Source organism: Quercus robur, chromosome 6, assembly GCF_932294415.1.
Source record: "Quercus robur chromosome 6, dhQueRobu3.1, whole genome shotgun sequence".
In the NCBI taxonomy this organism is placed as follows: domain Eukaryota; kingdom Viridiplantae; phylum Streptophyta; class Magnoliopsida; order Fagales; family Fagaceae; genus Quercus; species Quercus robur.
In genome coordinates, this window is record NC_065539.1 from 5,321,509 (window position 1) to 5,336,778 (window position 15,270).

A 15,270-nucleotide genomic window follows, 5' to 3' on the forward strand; every position below is an offset into this window, starting at 1 on the left:
ATTTTTGTGTAGGCTCTTCAACTTCCGGCTCCCTGCACCTTTCCTTCAACGGTGTGGGCCTCAAGCTGGGCTCTCTCTGCACCTTTTCCTCAATGGTGCAGGCCCCACGCTGGGTTCTTTTGCTGCCTGTGTTATGGGCATGTAAAAGTATTGAGGAAGAACAAAGTCTCGAAGCAGCAGCCAACCTCTCCTCTGTACTTCCTCCTCGGCTTTATCTTATTCTCTTGTATCTTTCTTTTCGATTATGTAGTTAGCTCTAATATAAGCTGATTCCCGCCTTCCATTGTACGCTGTACTATTTCTTTGTTTTAATAAAAAGGGAAATTTATTTACTTGTTTTGGATACTTTTTTTTTTTTTTGCAACGCTATTTTGTGAATGGGTGTGTTCCGTGTGTGTTTTTCTTCGATGATACTTAGAACAGGAAACTTTGAAATATAATCCAAATAACTCTAATTTATCGACATTTCCAGTCATAATAACGATAATTCATTGTAAGTCAAACTTAGGAAACTGACCAAGATAGCAGCTGAATATTCTATAATAAGTGCGAGAATATCGTCCGACAATGATAAACTCTAAATAATTCATCCGAGGAGGTGACTGAGCAGCAGGGAACTCCGATTGTGTTTTTTGGCAACATATTACTCTATATTGCATCGATCCCTTTGGTGTTGAAGATCCGAGGGCAGACTTGAGAATCCTCGCAATTTAGGAATTAACCCAATTGTTAGTGGAGAGTTTTCCTCGGATAGATTCTAAAATCCACGTAATGTAGTTTTTCTTTGTAAGTAGTTGGTTTCCCCAGAGGCTTGAGTCCGAGGACCATGCAAGACCTTGGTTCTGTCCAACACTTGTATTTTTCTTTGTAAGTAGTTGGTTTCCCCATAGGCTTGAGTCCGAGGACCATGCAAGGCCTTGGTTCTGTCCAAAACTTATATTTTTCTTGTAAGTAGTTGGTTTCCCCAGAAACTAACCAAGATAGCAGCTGAATATTCTATAATAAGTGCGAGAATATCGGCCGAGAATGATAAACTCTAAATAATTCATTCGAGGAGGTGACTGAGCAGCAGGGAACTCCGATTGTGTTTTTTGGCAACATATTACTCTATATTGCATCGATCCCTTTGGTGTTGAAGATCCGTGGGCAGACTTGAGAATCCTCGCAATTTAGGAATTAACCCAATTGTTAGTGGAGAGTTTTCCTCGGATAGATTCTAAAATCCACGTAATGTAGTTTTTCTTTGTAAGTAGTTGGTTTCCCCAGAGGCTTGAGTCCGAGGACCATGCAAGACCTTGGTTCTGTCCAAAACTTATATTTTTCTTTGTAAGTAGTTGGTTTCCCCAGAGGCTTGAGTCCGAGGACCATGCAAGGCCTTGGTTCTGTCCAAAACTTATATTTTTCTTGTAAGTAGTTGGTTTCCCTAGAGGCTTGAGTCCGAAGACCATACAAGGCCTTGGTTCTGTCCAAAACTTATATTTTTCTTGTAAGTAGTTGGTTTCCCCAAAGGTTTGAGTCCGAAGACCATACAAGGCCTTGGTTCTGTCCAAAACTTATATTTTTCTTTGTAAGTAGTTGGTTTCCCCAGAGGCTTGAGTCCGAAGACCATACAAGGCCTTGGTTCTGTCAAAACTTATATTTTTCTTGTAAGTAGTTGGTTTCCCCAGAGGCTTGAGTCTGAGGACCATGCAAGGCCTTGGTTCTGTCCAAAACTTATATTTTTCTTTGTAAGTAGTTGGTTTCCCTAGAGGCTTGAGTCTGAGGACCATGCAAGACTTTGGTTCTGTCCAAAACTTATATTTTTCTTTGTAAGTAGTTGGTTTCCCCAGAGGCTTGAGTCCGAGGACCATGCAAGGCCTTGGTTCTGTCCAAAACTTATATTTTTTCATTTATTTATTTATCTTCTAAAGGTTAGCTCCTCGAATAAGGTGGAGGAAGTCAGCTTGATGTTTGGAGCCCCTAGACTTGCTCACGCCACTAGCACTGCGAGGCGTAGCCCCTAGTGGGAACTTATGTTGGAACAACAACAATGTGTCACCCGTCATAAAGGCATCCTCATAGGCTCTTGCTCGACAAAGGCCTAACTCCACTGTCGCCTGAGCCAACGCGCAAGCCTTTCCTACAGACGGCGCCAATTGTAGGGACACGATTCGCAACGAACCACAATAGTGTTGGGTCCGCACGTAAAATGGCCCAGACAATATCATTTGTAGAGAGTGGGTTTGAAAGGCTAGGCCTTGGTTACCCGGCAGTGGGTTTTTTTGTGGTGCTCATACGTGTTTAAGGCGTTTTCACCTCTGGAGTTTTTCTCCTGGAGGTGGACTGGGTGAGCTCCCTCTCTGGCCCCCCCACCCCCCCCTTTCTTTAGATTACCTACTTTTTCTTTTATACTAGCCTGCGTTCGCTTTCCTTCGTCCACGTGTAGGGTCAACCTTTCCATGACTGATACTTGTCCCGTCAATCCCAACCCAAAGTCGTTGGGGGTGGTTGATAAAGCTGAAGAATACGGCTCGGTTAGGTCAGAGCCCTTTCAAGTTTGTTCCTATACCGTTTTTGCCCCTCTTCTCGGTGGAATTTTGGGTCTGTCGAGGACTGAACTGTCCTCGGCTGCATCTCCGAGCCATTTTGTGCTTTATATTGTCAAGTTTGGGCCATAGCCTTCTTTGGCCTGGGCCTTTGGACTCCCCATGAGTAAGTGGGCCGGGCCCATAAATTATTGGGCCTCACATATATATATATATATATATATATATATATTAAAAGCCTGAATTTTGAGAAAATTCAATTGGATTTTTAATGTTGCATCACGTGTTTTATTAAATTTTTAATTTTTTTACTAAGTAAATTATTAAGTGTAAAAATTGTAAAGTTCAAATTTAATTAGATTCAAATTTTTTTAATTTTTGTGGTAAGTAAATTATTAAGTGTAAAAACTGATGAGTTTAAATCCAATATATATAGTAGACTTATCACATGTGCTTTGCATAAACAATAAGGTTTATTTATTTATTTATTTTAGGTTTAATGAAATAATGTTTAAAAGTAAAATAGAGATAATGTCTTAATTTTTAGGATTTTGATAAAAGTTTGAAAGCCTAAAAGTTATGAATTCTTTTAAAAATAGTAAATTACTCTTTTAATTAGTTTGTATTTTTAAATTTAAAATTATTTAACTAAAATATATGAGTATTTTAGAGAGTTTAAGAATTTGTTTGAGGATATTTTAGTACATAAAACAATGAAACTCAAACAGGGAATCCTATAATTTGAACATATTTAAAAAAAAATGTACTCTAATTTAAACTGTGTAATTGTAGTTGTTTTTAATTATACCTGTGCATATACACGAGATTACATACTAATATATCTATTGCATAATAGGTACAATGATAAGATTTTACTATTTATAATAGTAGTAGTAGTAGTAGTAGTATATATATATACTACTACCACCATTAAATTTTAAGGAAATTTGCATTTTTTTTTTCACTCTAAGGGCATGTTTAGGAAACTATAATAGACAATATAATATAATAGTTATTCCTATGGTTTAGCCATTCTTTGATTTGATCATGTTTTTATTAGAGAGAATAGTAATTCATTATAAATAGCTATTTTTCAAAATGAAGAATAACTATTTTTATCTAAAAGGGTTGTAATAGTTATTTATGAGTAGGTGCAATAATTTCTAAAATTAATATATTTTCAAATAAACAAAATTTCCATATACATATAAAAATTATAAAAAAAAAAAAGTCATAAAAAATAATTCAACTCTCTCAAATTTTAAATATATATATATATATATATATATTTTTAAGGATTACAATTTACAACATAAGGCATATTGACACTAATATTTCATATTATGGTGTCAGCTTAGCAAAGTGATAATTTGAGAATAAATTGTAAATGGAAAGAAAATTTAGGGCATGCTTTGTACACTGAACGCGGATTACAATAAGAATTGTAATATTTATTACTGAAAATATATATATATATATATTTTTTATAAGAGAATATTACTGAAAATAAAATGTGTTGTAATAGAATAACTAAACATATTCATAAGTTTGGATATGAGTTGTAACATTAAAATAAAACTTAATATTTATTTCAGGAAATGTGACAAATAACACTCAAATCTTTTCTTTTTCTTATCCCATTATAACACGGATGCTTGGGTCAATCTACCTAATTCATCGGTCTTCAAACTTCTTATAAGTCACAAATGACGTTGTTTCAATGTTATATATGTAAACTTTACCGTTTATCTCAAAAAAAAAAAAAATTTTGTTATATATGTAAACAGTTAAACCCTTCAAAAAAAAAAAAAAATCTTATATATGTAGATAATCTCTCTCTTTAAATTATTATTCTTCCAAAAATACTATAGTTGGATAATTCTCGAAAATTCTCTCTCTCACTCCCTCTGGATTTTAGCTTGCTCACTTCTTGATTTTCTTTTGTTTATATCAATTAATTGGCAAAGGAGTTTTCATTATGGAAAAACTGAGGCTTTAGATTAATAATCATTTTTCTAATTAAAATTAAGAACTAAACAAATTAATGCTTTTATGGTTACAAAAGGAAACTGAAAAACAAAACAACAGTGAGAAAATTACAATATAGGAAATCCAACTATAATCTTGCATTAAAAAGGCCAACTAAAAGAATATACATATAATTAGATTCTTCTTCCATGTTCAATCATAAGCATAGAAAAACCAAAAAAAAAAAAAAAAATACACAAAGAATAATAAATATTTGTCTGCCTAAAAAAAGATCGGGTGTTATAAGCACACAAAATAATACTCATTACCACTCTAAAAAATCAATCACCACTATTACCAATTGAATTAATTGTAATAACATTTCCCATGAAATATATTATAATATTAAATTTAAAACTCATAATGTTTTATATTAGACGTTACTTTTTTTATTTGAGAACTGTTCGTATGCTATTTAGAGATATTTCTATATACTACCGTATATCCTTAGTGCGATAGTCACTCTACAAGTATAAGTGTTTGTGGAGTGTGGGGGGCAAGGGCCGGGGTTCAACTCCCGAGGAGAGAGTTTCACACACATATACACTTAGATTAGGCTAAAGTAGAATTCTATCTTGTAAAAAAAAAAAAAAAAAAAAAAAAAAAAAAAAAAAAAGGAGATATTTCTATATAATAATAATTATAATAATACATTTTGTCTTAAAATGTATCTGGAGTCTCATTGTTTTGTTTGCTTTAAAAATAATAATAATAATAATAAAGTAAATGCTTCAAATAACAACCTCGAGAAATTAATTCTCATACAACATTAAGAAAAATCAAATCAATTTAAAACAAGAAAAGTACATTTAAAAACAAAAGTACCCATAACATCCATGATGGGTACGGTGGATGGATCCTAATGGCTTGAAACCATTAAAATTAAAAATACGGCGGATGGATCCTAATGGCTTGAAACCATTAAAATTAAAAATTCGAAAGACGAAAAGAAGAAGAAGAATGTTTGATAAAGATGCTACCCAATATGGCAAGAAAACTGCCAAATTTGATGAAAATGCATGGTACCTAATTTGATTGAGGTGATAAGGGATCTAGATTGTGACTAACATCTAACTCAATTAATTTGCACACATGACATTATACTTTTTTTTTTCTTTTTTTTGTATAGTAAAATGACATTATACAATTGAGTGGAAGAATTACCAGACATTAATGACATGGTCCTCAAATGCACTAAAATAATATCTAGCTCAATTAATTTGCACACATGACATTATGCTATTGAGTGGAAGAATTACCGGTCATTAATGACATGGTCCTCAAATGCACTAAAATAATTTCATGCATGATGCAAGATAAATTTTGATATTTACAACTTTTATATATATAGACACACAAACTTATAATCAAATTCAACCACAAAAACCACTGCGCATAGTGGCGTTTGACAAACGCCACTATAAGGCCTTGTGAGACCAGAACCTATAGTGGCGTTTGACAAACACTACTATAGACCCTTAGAAACGCTGCTATAGACCCATTTTTGAAAATGCCACTATAGGAATCTCCAAACGCAGCTATAGATATGGCTATAGCAACGTTTATAGAAAACGCCACTATAAGTCCAGTTTTTTGTAGTAACACTTTTGGTGTGGTGGTCACTTCACAAGTATAGATGCTTATGGGATATGGAGGATAAACGCCGGGGTTTAAGTTTCCAGGAAGGAGGTTCACACACATATACACTTAGATTAGACTATGATAGAAATTTTATCTTATATTAAAAAAAAAAAAATCAGCAACAAAATAAAAAAGACTTACACAAAATACTAATAAAAGAAATTATATATGTTATAATATATAAGACATTCGAAGCACGAGTAAATAACTAGTTATATTGATACGTGAGAATTGTTATTCAGGTGGAGAATGCATTAAAAAAAAATACAAAGCGGAACCAAAAAGTAACATGGTTTGACATAAAAATTTATGTCCACATTGAAAAGTTCTACGTGTATACATGTTTTATATACATGTATACACGTAGAACTTTTGAATGTGGACATAGATTCCAAATGTGAATGTCTTCTTTAGAAATATATATATATATATATATATATATATAGTTAAAGCCAAAACTTAGAGAAAATTCAGTTAGATTTTTAATTTGGGTTCAATTTTGCGTTACATATCCCATATAATTTTAAAATTTTTGTGTTAAGTGAATTATTAGGTGCAAAAATTGAAAAGTATATATCCAATTAGATTTCAATTGGAGTTCAATTTTGCGTCACATGTCCTATCTAATTTTTAAATTTTCATGGCAAGTGAATTTTTAGGTACAAAAACCAAAGAATACAAATCCAATTAGATTCTAAATCACATATATATATATAGACACACACACACACACATAAGAAACCATTATATATTTTAGAAATTCATAACTTAAAAAATGTGTAAGTTATAACTCTAACACCAGATATAATTTGAACTCATATATGTGTGTAATTGTGATTATTTTTAAGAGTTCAATTTTGGTAAGGATGGAGTGTAAAACTCATGTTTTACACAATTCAATAAGAGATCGACACAATCATTTAGAAGTTGTTTTATTAATTTTTAAGAAGTTACATATTTACTCTTTACTATACAGAGTTGTTTTATTATAATGAACTAATTGAAGAGTAGATATGGAGAGATTGTAATAAATTTTAAATTTTAGACTTAATCACATCTTAAAGGTATATCAATTACAATAATGATTGATGAAGACATATTAATGATACAATAATGGAGACATATTAATGGTATATCTTCTTTATTTTTTTTTTGGTAGAAATATTAATGGTATATCAATTACACTAATGAAGACATATTGAACTTTTTCAACTACTTTTTTTTTTTTTTTGGTGCTAAATATATGTCTATTAAGTTTCTTGTATAAAGTGCCACAGAGGTTGGTCTATACGCGGAATATCTGTGACTTACTGACCTCACTTCCCTTCTAAATTTGGACTCCATTAATCTACTTACCCAAAAAGAAATGGGCTCAGCCAGCCTGTTGATAAATTAATGAGAACCCTCTAATAAATTAATGAGAAAGATCAGATTATACAACAGAAAGGGATGGAATCTGCATAATATTTTCACAATAAATTTTAAATGTGCATGATATTAGCTCTTGTTAAAGGACAAAAAAAAAAACAATTCCAACTGTAAGTTCATAATAAAATCAATAACTGTAGGATTAGAGCTCGCTTAAATGGGCTTCAAAGGATTATTGCTATTAGGCCTTCGAGCTATTTGTTAGAGCTTGAAAGAAATCTGAATCAAGAGTTGGAAGAAATTCTTAATCAAGAACACGACTTGTGGGCTATCAAATCTCGGCTGAATTGGATGGTGCAAGGGGATCGTAACACGGCCTTCTACCATGTATCTACTTTAGTGAGGAGAAATAGGAACCGGATCACTGCTATAAAAAATAGTGTGGGGGAATGGATAATGAATGAGGCGGAGGTGATGGATTTTATTCGTAGGGGGTTTTGTGATATTTATTCTTCTTCCCACAGTACTTCTAAGTGGTCGGCAAGGCTTATCCAATCAGGGCAGGCTTGTTTGAATAATGAGGAAAGAGATAGTTTATGCTCTAGGGTGACGAATGAAGAGATAAAAGCGGGGTTATGGTCGATGAAAGCGAACAAAGCCCCTGGCCCGGATGGGCTTCATGCGGGTTTTTTTCAATTACTTTGGCCAACTGTGGGTGAATCGGTGATTGGGGAAATTAAGCAGATTTTCGCCTCTAGGAAAATGCCAGAGTATCTGAATCGGACTCATATTGTGCTTATTCCAAAAATCCAAGGGCCTGAAACTCTTGGGAATTACAGACCTATTAGTCTCTGTAACATAGTTTATAAAATTGTCACGAAGATTATTGTAGGCCGTCTAAGACCTTATTTAGAGAAGCTTGTCTCTCCTCTCCAATCAGCGTTTGTTCCTGGCAGGAAAGGAATAGATAATGCTATCATTGTCCAAGAAGTAATTCACTCGATCAATAGGAAAAAGGGTGCAATGGGGTACATGGCAATTAAATTAGATCTTGAAAAGGCCTATGATAAGCTCGAATGGAGTTTTATTCGAGAGAGGCTTATGGAGATTAATCTGCCTCAAGAGTTAATTAAGCTTATTATGAGTTGTGTGTGCTCGGTTTCATCGTCTGTTTTGTTTAATGGTGGAAGTCTAGATCCCTTTTTCCCTTCGAGAGGAATTAGACAAGGGGACCCCTTGTCTCCATATCTCTTCATTTTATGCATGGAGTATCTTGGTCATCTGATAGAGGAGAAGTGCAGCCAGAAGATTTGGAACCCAGTGAAATCTTCACAGGGAGGCTTGTTCTTCTCCCACCTTATGTTTGCAGATGATGTGGTGTTATTTGCTAAGGCTGACCAGGGCAATTGTGTGGCCATAAGGGATGCTCTTGATACTTTTTGTAGTAGAACTGGCCAAACAATCAGTGAAGCGAAGTCTCGGGTCTTTTTTTCTCCAAATGTGGACAAAGATACCAGGGAGGCGCTTTGTGGTGTGCTGGGGTTTGCCTTAACTCAAAATTTAGGGAAATATCCCGGAATTCCCATTAAACATACAGGTTCCCCGATGGACATTAACTTCATTCTGGATAGGGTTAAGCAGAAGTTGGCTGGTTGGAAAGCCAACCTATTATCTCCGGCTGGCCGTACTGTTCTCATCCAAGCTTCATCTTCAACTATCCCCGCCTATGTCATGCAATGTGCTCTTCTCCCTAACAAAATTCTAGAGGGCATTGACCGGGTCAATCGGAATTTTCTTTGGGGGTCGTCTGAAATTGCTAGGAAAATCCATTGGGTGGGTTGGAATAAGGTGACAAAACCAAAAAAAGTAGGTGGCCTTGGTTTACAAAGTGCAAAAGGTAGAAACACAGCGTTATTAACTAAGTTGAATTGGAGACTCCACACCGAAAATGAAAGTCTTTGGGCTCGTGTGATTAAAGCAAAATATTGCTCCACTCGAAGAATTAATTCTAGGAATCCGAGCAGCCTCCCTTGTTCTCAAACCTAGAAAGGTATTAAAAAAGGCACAGATTTATTCCGGCAAGGAGCTAGGTGGGTGATTGGTAGAGAAAGCAACTTGAGCTTTTGGTATGATGATTGGTCTCAGAGGGGACCGCTAAGGCATTTGATCTAAGGACCTTTACCTTTGGGGGTGGCCGAATGGAAAGTCAAGGACTTAGCAGCCATTGGGGGATGGAATTGGGATATTGTCCCATTTGACATACCCCAAGACATAAAAATGGAGTTTCAATCCATTCCTTATGCATTCGCTGCTAGTAGCAAAGATAGATTAATGTGGAGGGACTCACCAAGGGGGGACTTTACCATGAGAAGTGCCTATAATATGGCAGCTGGGGTAGATCGGCTACCAGACTTTAATGGAGGTTGGATTTGGAAGCTATGTGTTTTTCCAAAGATTCAGTTTTTCTTGTGGAAGTGTACTCATAATAGTATTGGAGTCAATGAATGTCTTGCTGCCAGGGGAATGAATGTTGATCCGCTATGTCCTATCTGCCCTAAAGAACTTGAATCTATCATCCATGCCCTTCGGAATTGTGAGAAGATTAGGGCTGTATGGAATGACCTTGACGCAGTGGGTTTTGACAAAGACTTCTTTTCCTCAAATGTTGAAGACTGGATGGCAGTTAATGGGAAAATGGACACAGCAAAAAATCAGAATTCTCCTCCATGGAAAATCATTTTTTCTTTTGCCCTGTGGAATATTTGGAAGAATCAGAATCATGTTGTTTTTAAAGGGCATTATCTGAACCCCAGGTTAGCAAAATTTATTACCAATCATGCTTTGGAATTTTTCTTTTGTGCTAGCTTACCTAAGGCTGTTCGGACTCGGGTGGTAGAGTTGGTAAAATGGGTTAGACCTAAGATTGGGTGGATGAAGTTGAATACTGATGGGTCGGCTTTAGGGAACCCAGGAAATGCAGGTGGAGGTGGTGTTATTCGTGACTGGGCAGGGAGATGGGTGACTGGTTTTTCCAGGAAGATTGGCATTGCGACGAGCTTATTGGCTGAACTATGGGCCTTTCGTGACAGTTTGATGCTTTGTGTTGATCGTAATTTGGCTATGGTTGAAGTGGAGCTGATTGCTAAGGCAGTAGTGGATATGTTAGCTAATCCCCTGTACTCAAATAATGCCATTTCTCCTCTGTTAGAGGACTGCAGGTTCCTTATTTCCAAAATTCCTCATGTGAAGATCAAACACTGTTATCGCGAGGCCAATAATTGTGCGGACAATCTTGCTAGAATGGGTGCCAATCAGATTCTTGATTTTATTTTGTATGATGATCCTCCTGGGGATTTAGGTGTGATTGTAGAGGCTGATTTTAATGGGACGAGTACTGCCAGGCAGTGTCCTGGATCCTTTGTAGTTTCTTAGCTTTTCTTCTTTTGTATCCTTTTGACCAAAAATAAATAAATAAATAAAATAAAAAAAATCAATAATATCTTACCATTTAAAATTTATTATGAAAATATTATAAAAATATTAAATACGTTACGTTTCTCGACAAAGTTACTCGCAGAGCAGCATATCATGGGTGTCTGTCGTAAATCGCAATGGTTGACGCACTGGATCATCACCCCACCCTCCGCAGTTACCTCACTCTTTCAGTTTAGCTATCCTTCTCAAACTCTCACCCAATTGGCTTTTGTTGCCCCCTCTATTATTTTATAACAAAACCAAGTAATAAATTGACACCCATGCAAAAAAGCAGAAATAGAAAAATAAAAATAAAAATTCAATACAATTATATATGGAAATAAAGATTTAAAAAATAAAAATTCAATACAATTATATATGGCAATAAAGTAAAAGATTAAAAAAAAAAAGAAGGGGAGGGACCCATAAACCATTTATAAATGCATTCAACTATTCAAGGAGGCTATATAAATGCCCATCAACTTCACCAAGTTGGACCATTAATTTTTCAAGACCCACCTACTGGTGCAGAAAATATGTCTTCTCTCTTCCTGCTCTTTCTCTTGCACATAGCCATTGCCGCAGCAGCCCAACTCCGGCCAGATCATTACTTGCCAACATGCCCAAATGCCGAATCCATCGTCCGAAATGTCATGAAGAAAGCCTTGATTAGAGAACCCCGAAGCGTCGCCTCCGTCATGCGCCTTCAGTTCAATGACTGCTTTGTTAATGTAACTTACAAAACTTCTTTTTTGACACTATATATTCATGTTTCCTATTTGTTAATTTCATTTATTTATTTTTTTTTTTCCTTTTAAAGATGTCAATATTCCTTCATATATTGACTTGTGAAATCCAGATAGATATGTATGCTAACAATTAGTTCAATATTAATTAATGAAAAGGGTTGTGATGCTTCTGTGTTGCTGGATGATACGCCAACTGTTCCTGGAGAAAAACAAGCCCTTGCGAGTATAAATTCGTTAAGGTCCTTCGAAGTCATCGATGAAATCAAGGAGGCTTTAGAGAAGGTTTGTCCTGGACGTGTTTCATGCGCAGATATTGTAATCATGGCCGCAAGAGATGCTGTTGCACTGGTATATATTCTTCAAACTCGCTTCTAAGCTTTTATCTTTAAATACGTATTAGTATATGAACTTGCATAAGGTAATATAATTGAGGTTTGAGGATCTTTAGGCATTAGCCACTGAGGTTAGTCGCTGAACTCTCAGCCATAAGGGCCTGTTTGTCAAAACTTTTATCAACTGGGTACCCGTGCTAGCCTTATAATATTCACCTACATCATTTTGCCACATCCAAAAGACGACATAATAAGAATAAGAATAGTGTAAAGGTGGTTTACCAAAAAATAAAAAAAGAATAGTGTAAAGGCGAATGTACTTTATACCATTACTTTTAGCTCGATGAGGGGCACACAAGCGGTTGTGAGTGAATTTGGCATTTTTAAATTTTAACTTTTAATATTTACGAACAACTTTTTATTTTTAATTTTTGCATTTTTTTACTTTTTCAATTTTTTCCTAAAATACAAGTATTTTTTAGCATATTTTCGGTTAAAAAATTTTAGCAAAAAACTAAGGCTTTATTTGATACATGTGTTTAAACATATATTTTTAGTTTTTAAACAATATTATACATATTTCTGCATATTTTTTTCACCCACAAGTATTTTCAAAAAAATAAAAACTGTTGTTTAAATACACGTATCAAATGGGTCCTAAATAAGCTGTTTTCAAACAAACCCTCTGTGAAGTGTGATGAACTGATGATAAATGTGTTTTTCTTTTTTGGGTGTGGCTTACTTCCAATATTTTTTAACTGGACATGTCCTTTTGTTTTAAATATATAATGACAAGTGATAGTAGATTTTAATCTCTACATTTTATTTAGTTAATAAGCGATGTGACAGTTTAAAAGGAGATTCATTTTAAGATGTGACAGTTTAAAAGGAGATTCATTTTAAAAAATTACTAGACATAAGCCAATCCCTTCTTTTTTTGAGGGGAACCGATGATATGTTAACAGGATAGCACCGCATGGAGTCATAACATTTCTAAAGGAGAATCGAGGACATCTAAGATTTAAATCCCCTCTTATAACTAACAAATTAAAATTAAAAAGAAGTTATAAAATTATTATTTAAATATTTATTTATTATATTGCTTGTGTCACTGGTCAAAATCATTATCACCGATCAAAAGTGTGAGAGGGGATTTGAATCTAGGAAGTGTAAATAGTTTGAATCATTATTAACAATCAAAATCGCCAATCAAAATCATTATTAACAATTTTTGCAGTTTTATCTAGAAAGTGTCAATTTTGGATAGCGTAAAACCGTCGTATGAATATGATATGTGCAAAAAGTTGTACATGACACCTGATCATATTGGCACCACATAAAAAGTAAATAGTTTAAAGGCAAAGATGCCATATCTTTTGCAAAAGTTTCAGAGAATAGAATGTGATTGTATAATAATGTTGCCTTTAAGCAGACTGGAGGACCTGATTGGAAGGTGAGGCTAGGAAGATTGGACAGCTTATCTCCCTGGCTAGAAGAATCAAATGAAATCATGCCAAGCCCAAGATCTAATGCAAGTTACCTCATCGACCTCTTTAAGAAATTCAATCTCTCTGTCGAAGACCTTGTAGCTCTTTCTGGGACTCACTCTATTGGCCAGGCACGTTGTTTTTCCATCATGTTTCGACTTTATAACCAATCTGGGACTGGCCGACCTGACCCTGCCATTGAACCAAAGTATAGAGAAAAGCTAAACAAGCTCTGCCCCACTAATGTAGACCAAAATGTCACAGGAGACCTTGATGCAACACCCCGTGTGTTTGATAATCAATACTTCAAGGACTTGGTTGCAGGGAGAGGGTTTCTCAATTCTGATCAAACACTTTACACATTCACGCAGACTAGAAGCTCTGTGAAGTTGTTTAGCAAAGACCAAAGTGTGTTTTTCAAAGCCGTTGTGAATGGAATGCTAAAGTTGGGTGACTTGCAAAGTAATCAACGAGGGGAGATAAGAAGGAATTGCAGGGTAGTTAATAAACGTTAATAACCGAGACTTCGTGGGAGTATTGTGAGTGGAGGAGGTCATAGTTTGATTATTGAGGGCAATAGATAGACAAGATGTTATGGAAGATATTTTAAGTAAAAGGTTACTTGTCTTTCCTTGTAATCATGTGGATGGTTTCGGTTGCAATATATTGGAAACAATTGAAGTGAGATTGACAGGCTGAAATTGTTGGTTTTTACTCTTCTTAATTCTTTTTTTTTTATCCCTTACCATCTTTTTAATTTTTTTAAAAAATAAAAAATATATTTTTAGACGATACAAGATTTATTTTATTTTATTGCCAATGGAGGATGATTCAGTTGGTAAGGTTCGATTACTTTGCCTAACTCACCTAGGTTCGAATTCCGCCAACAGTCCTTCATTGGTAGGCATTCACAAGGATTGGTTTTATAAGTCTTAATCTGAGTCCCATGGCAATAACCACAAAAAATAAAAATAATTATTACGATTAATAGGTTTGTGCAACAAAAAATGTCGTCACAATAAACTATCATCGTTATGTATTTTTGGTCTCTAATTACTTTACTATTCTTGTGCTTTTTAGTCTCTGATTTTTAGAATTATGTTAATCGAACCATATCCATCTCTCAATCATAACTATCATGGCCATGTATTTTTATAAAGCACAAAAGAATTATATGAAAAGTTATGGCACAAGAGAATTATATGAAAAGTTATGTTTAAACTTTCGACTACTAAATTATTTTGATTTGTCCATTGATTCAACCAACTATATAAAAGTTGTAAGAATTGAAATAATTTAAGTAAAATTTGAACTTACAAACATTATACTAACTTACCTAATAGGTAAAATATAAAAATTTTGAGTTATTATATATATATTTTTTACTTTCTATTAAAGGTTATTAAATATTATATTTGAGTGGTTTCAGTTAGCTTAACTGTTAAGTTTTCGAAGGTTGAATAAAAGATCTAACTCTTAGGGTTCAATTATTAGAAATAAACGTTATAAGTTGAAATTTTATAATAAAATAATATATTTTATTTGAAATATATGTGTAGAAGGCCTATGCGGCTATGCACACAAGTGCACTTGATTGCGATACCTTGCAGAAAGTGTGGGAACTTTATGCACTAGGTCCTAACTTGAATTAAATACTCCATATATG

The 15,270-nt window shown here is 34.4% G+C and overlaps 2 protein-coding genes across 2 annotated transcripts in view; one reads left to right on the forward strand and one right to left on the reverse strand.

Moving 5' to 3' along the window:
• Window positions 1-15,270, reverse strand: part of LOC126732420 (uncharacterized) — an 84,223-nt gene that overhangs the window by 65,199 nt on the left and 3,754 nt on the right. The window lies entirely within an intron of this gene.
• On the forward strand, window positions 11,528-14,305 carry LOC126732423 (peroxidase 17-like). Its single transcript, XM_050435269.1, has 3 exons — window positions 11,528-11,767; window positions 11,942-12,133; window positions 13,550-14,305. Exons 1-3 carry the CDS (start codon window positions 11,573-11,575, stop codon window positions 14,117-14,119), a joined length of 957 nt encoding a protein of 318 aa, XP_050291226.1. The 5' UTR covers window positions 11,528-11,572; the 3' UTR covers window positions 14,120-14,305.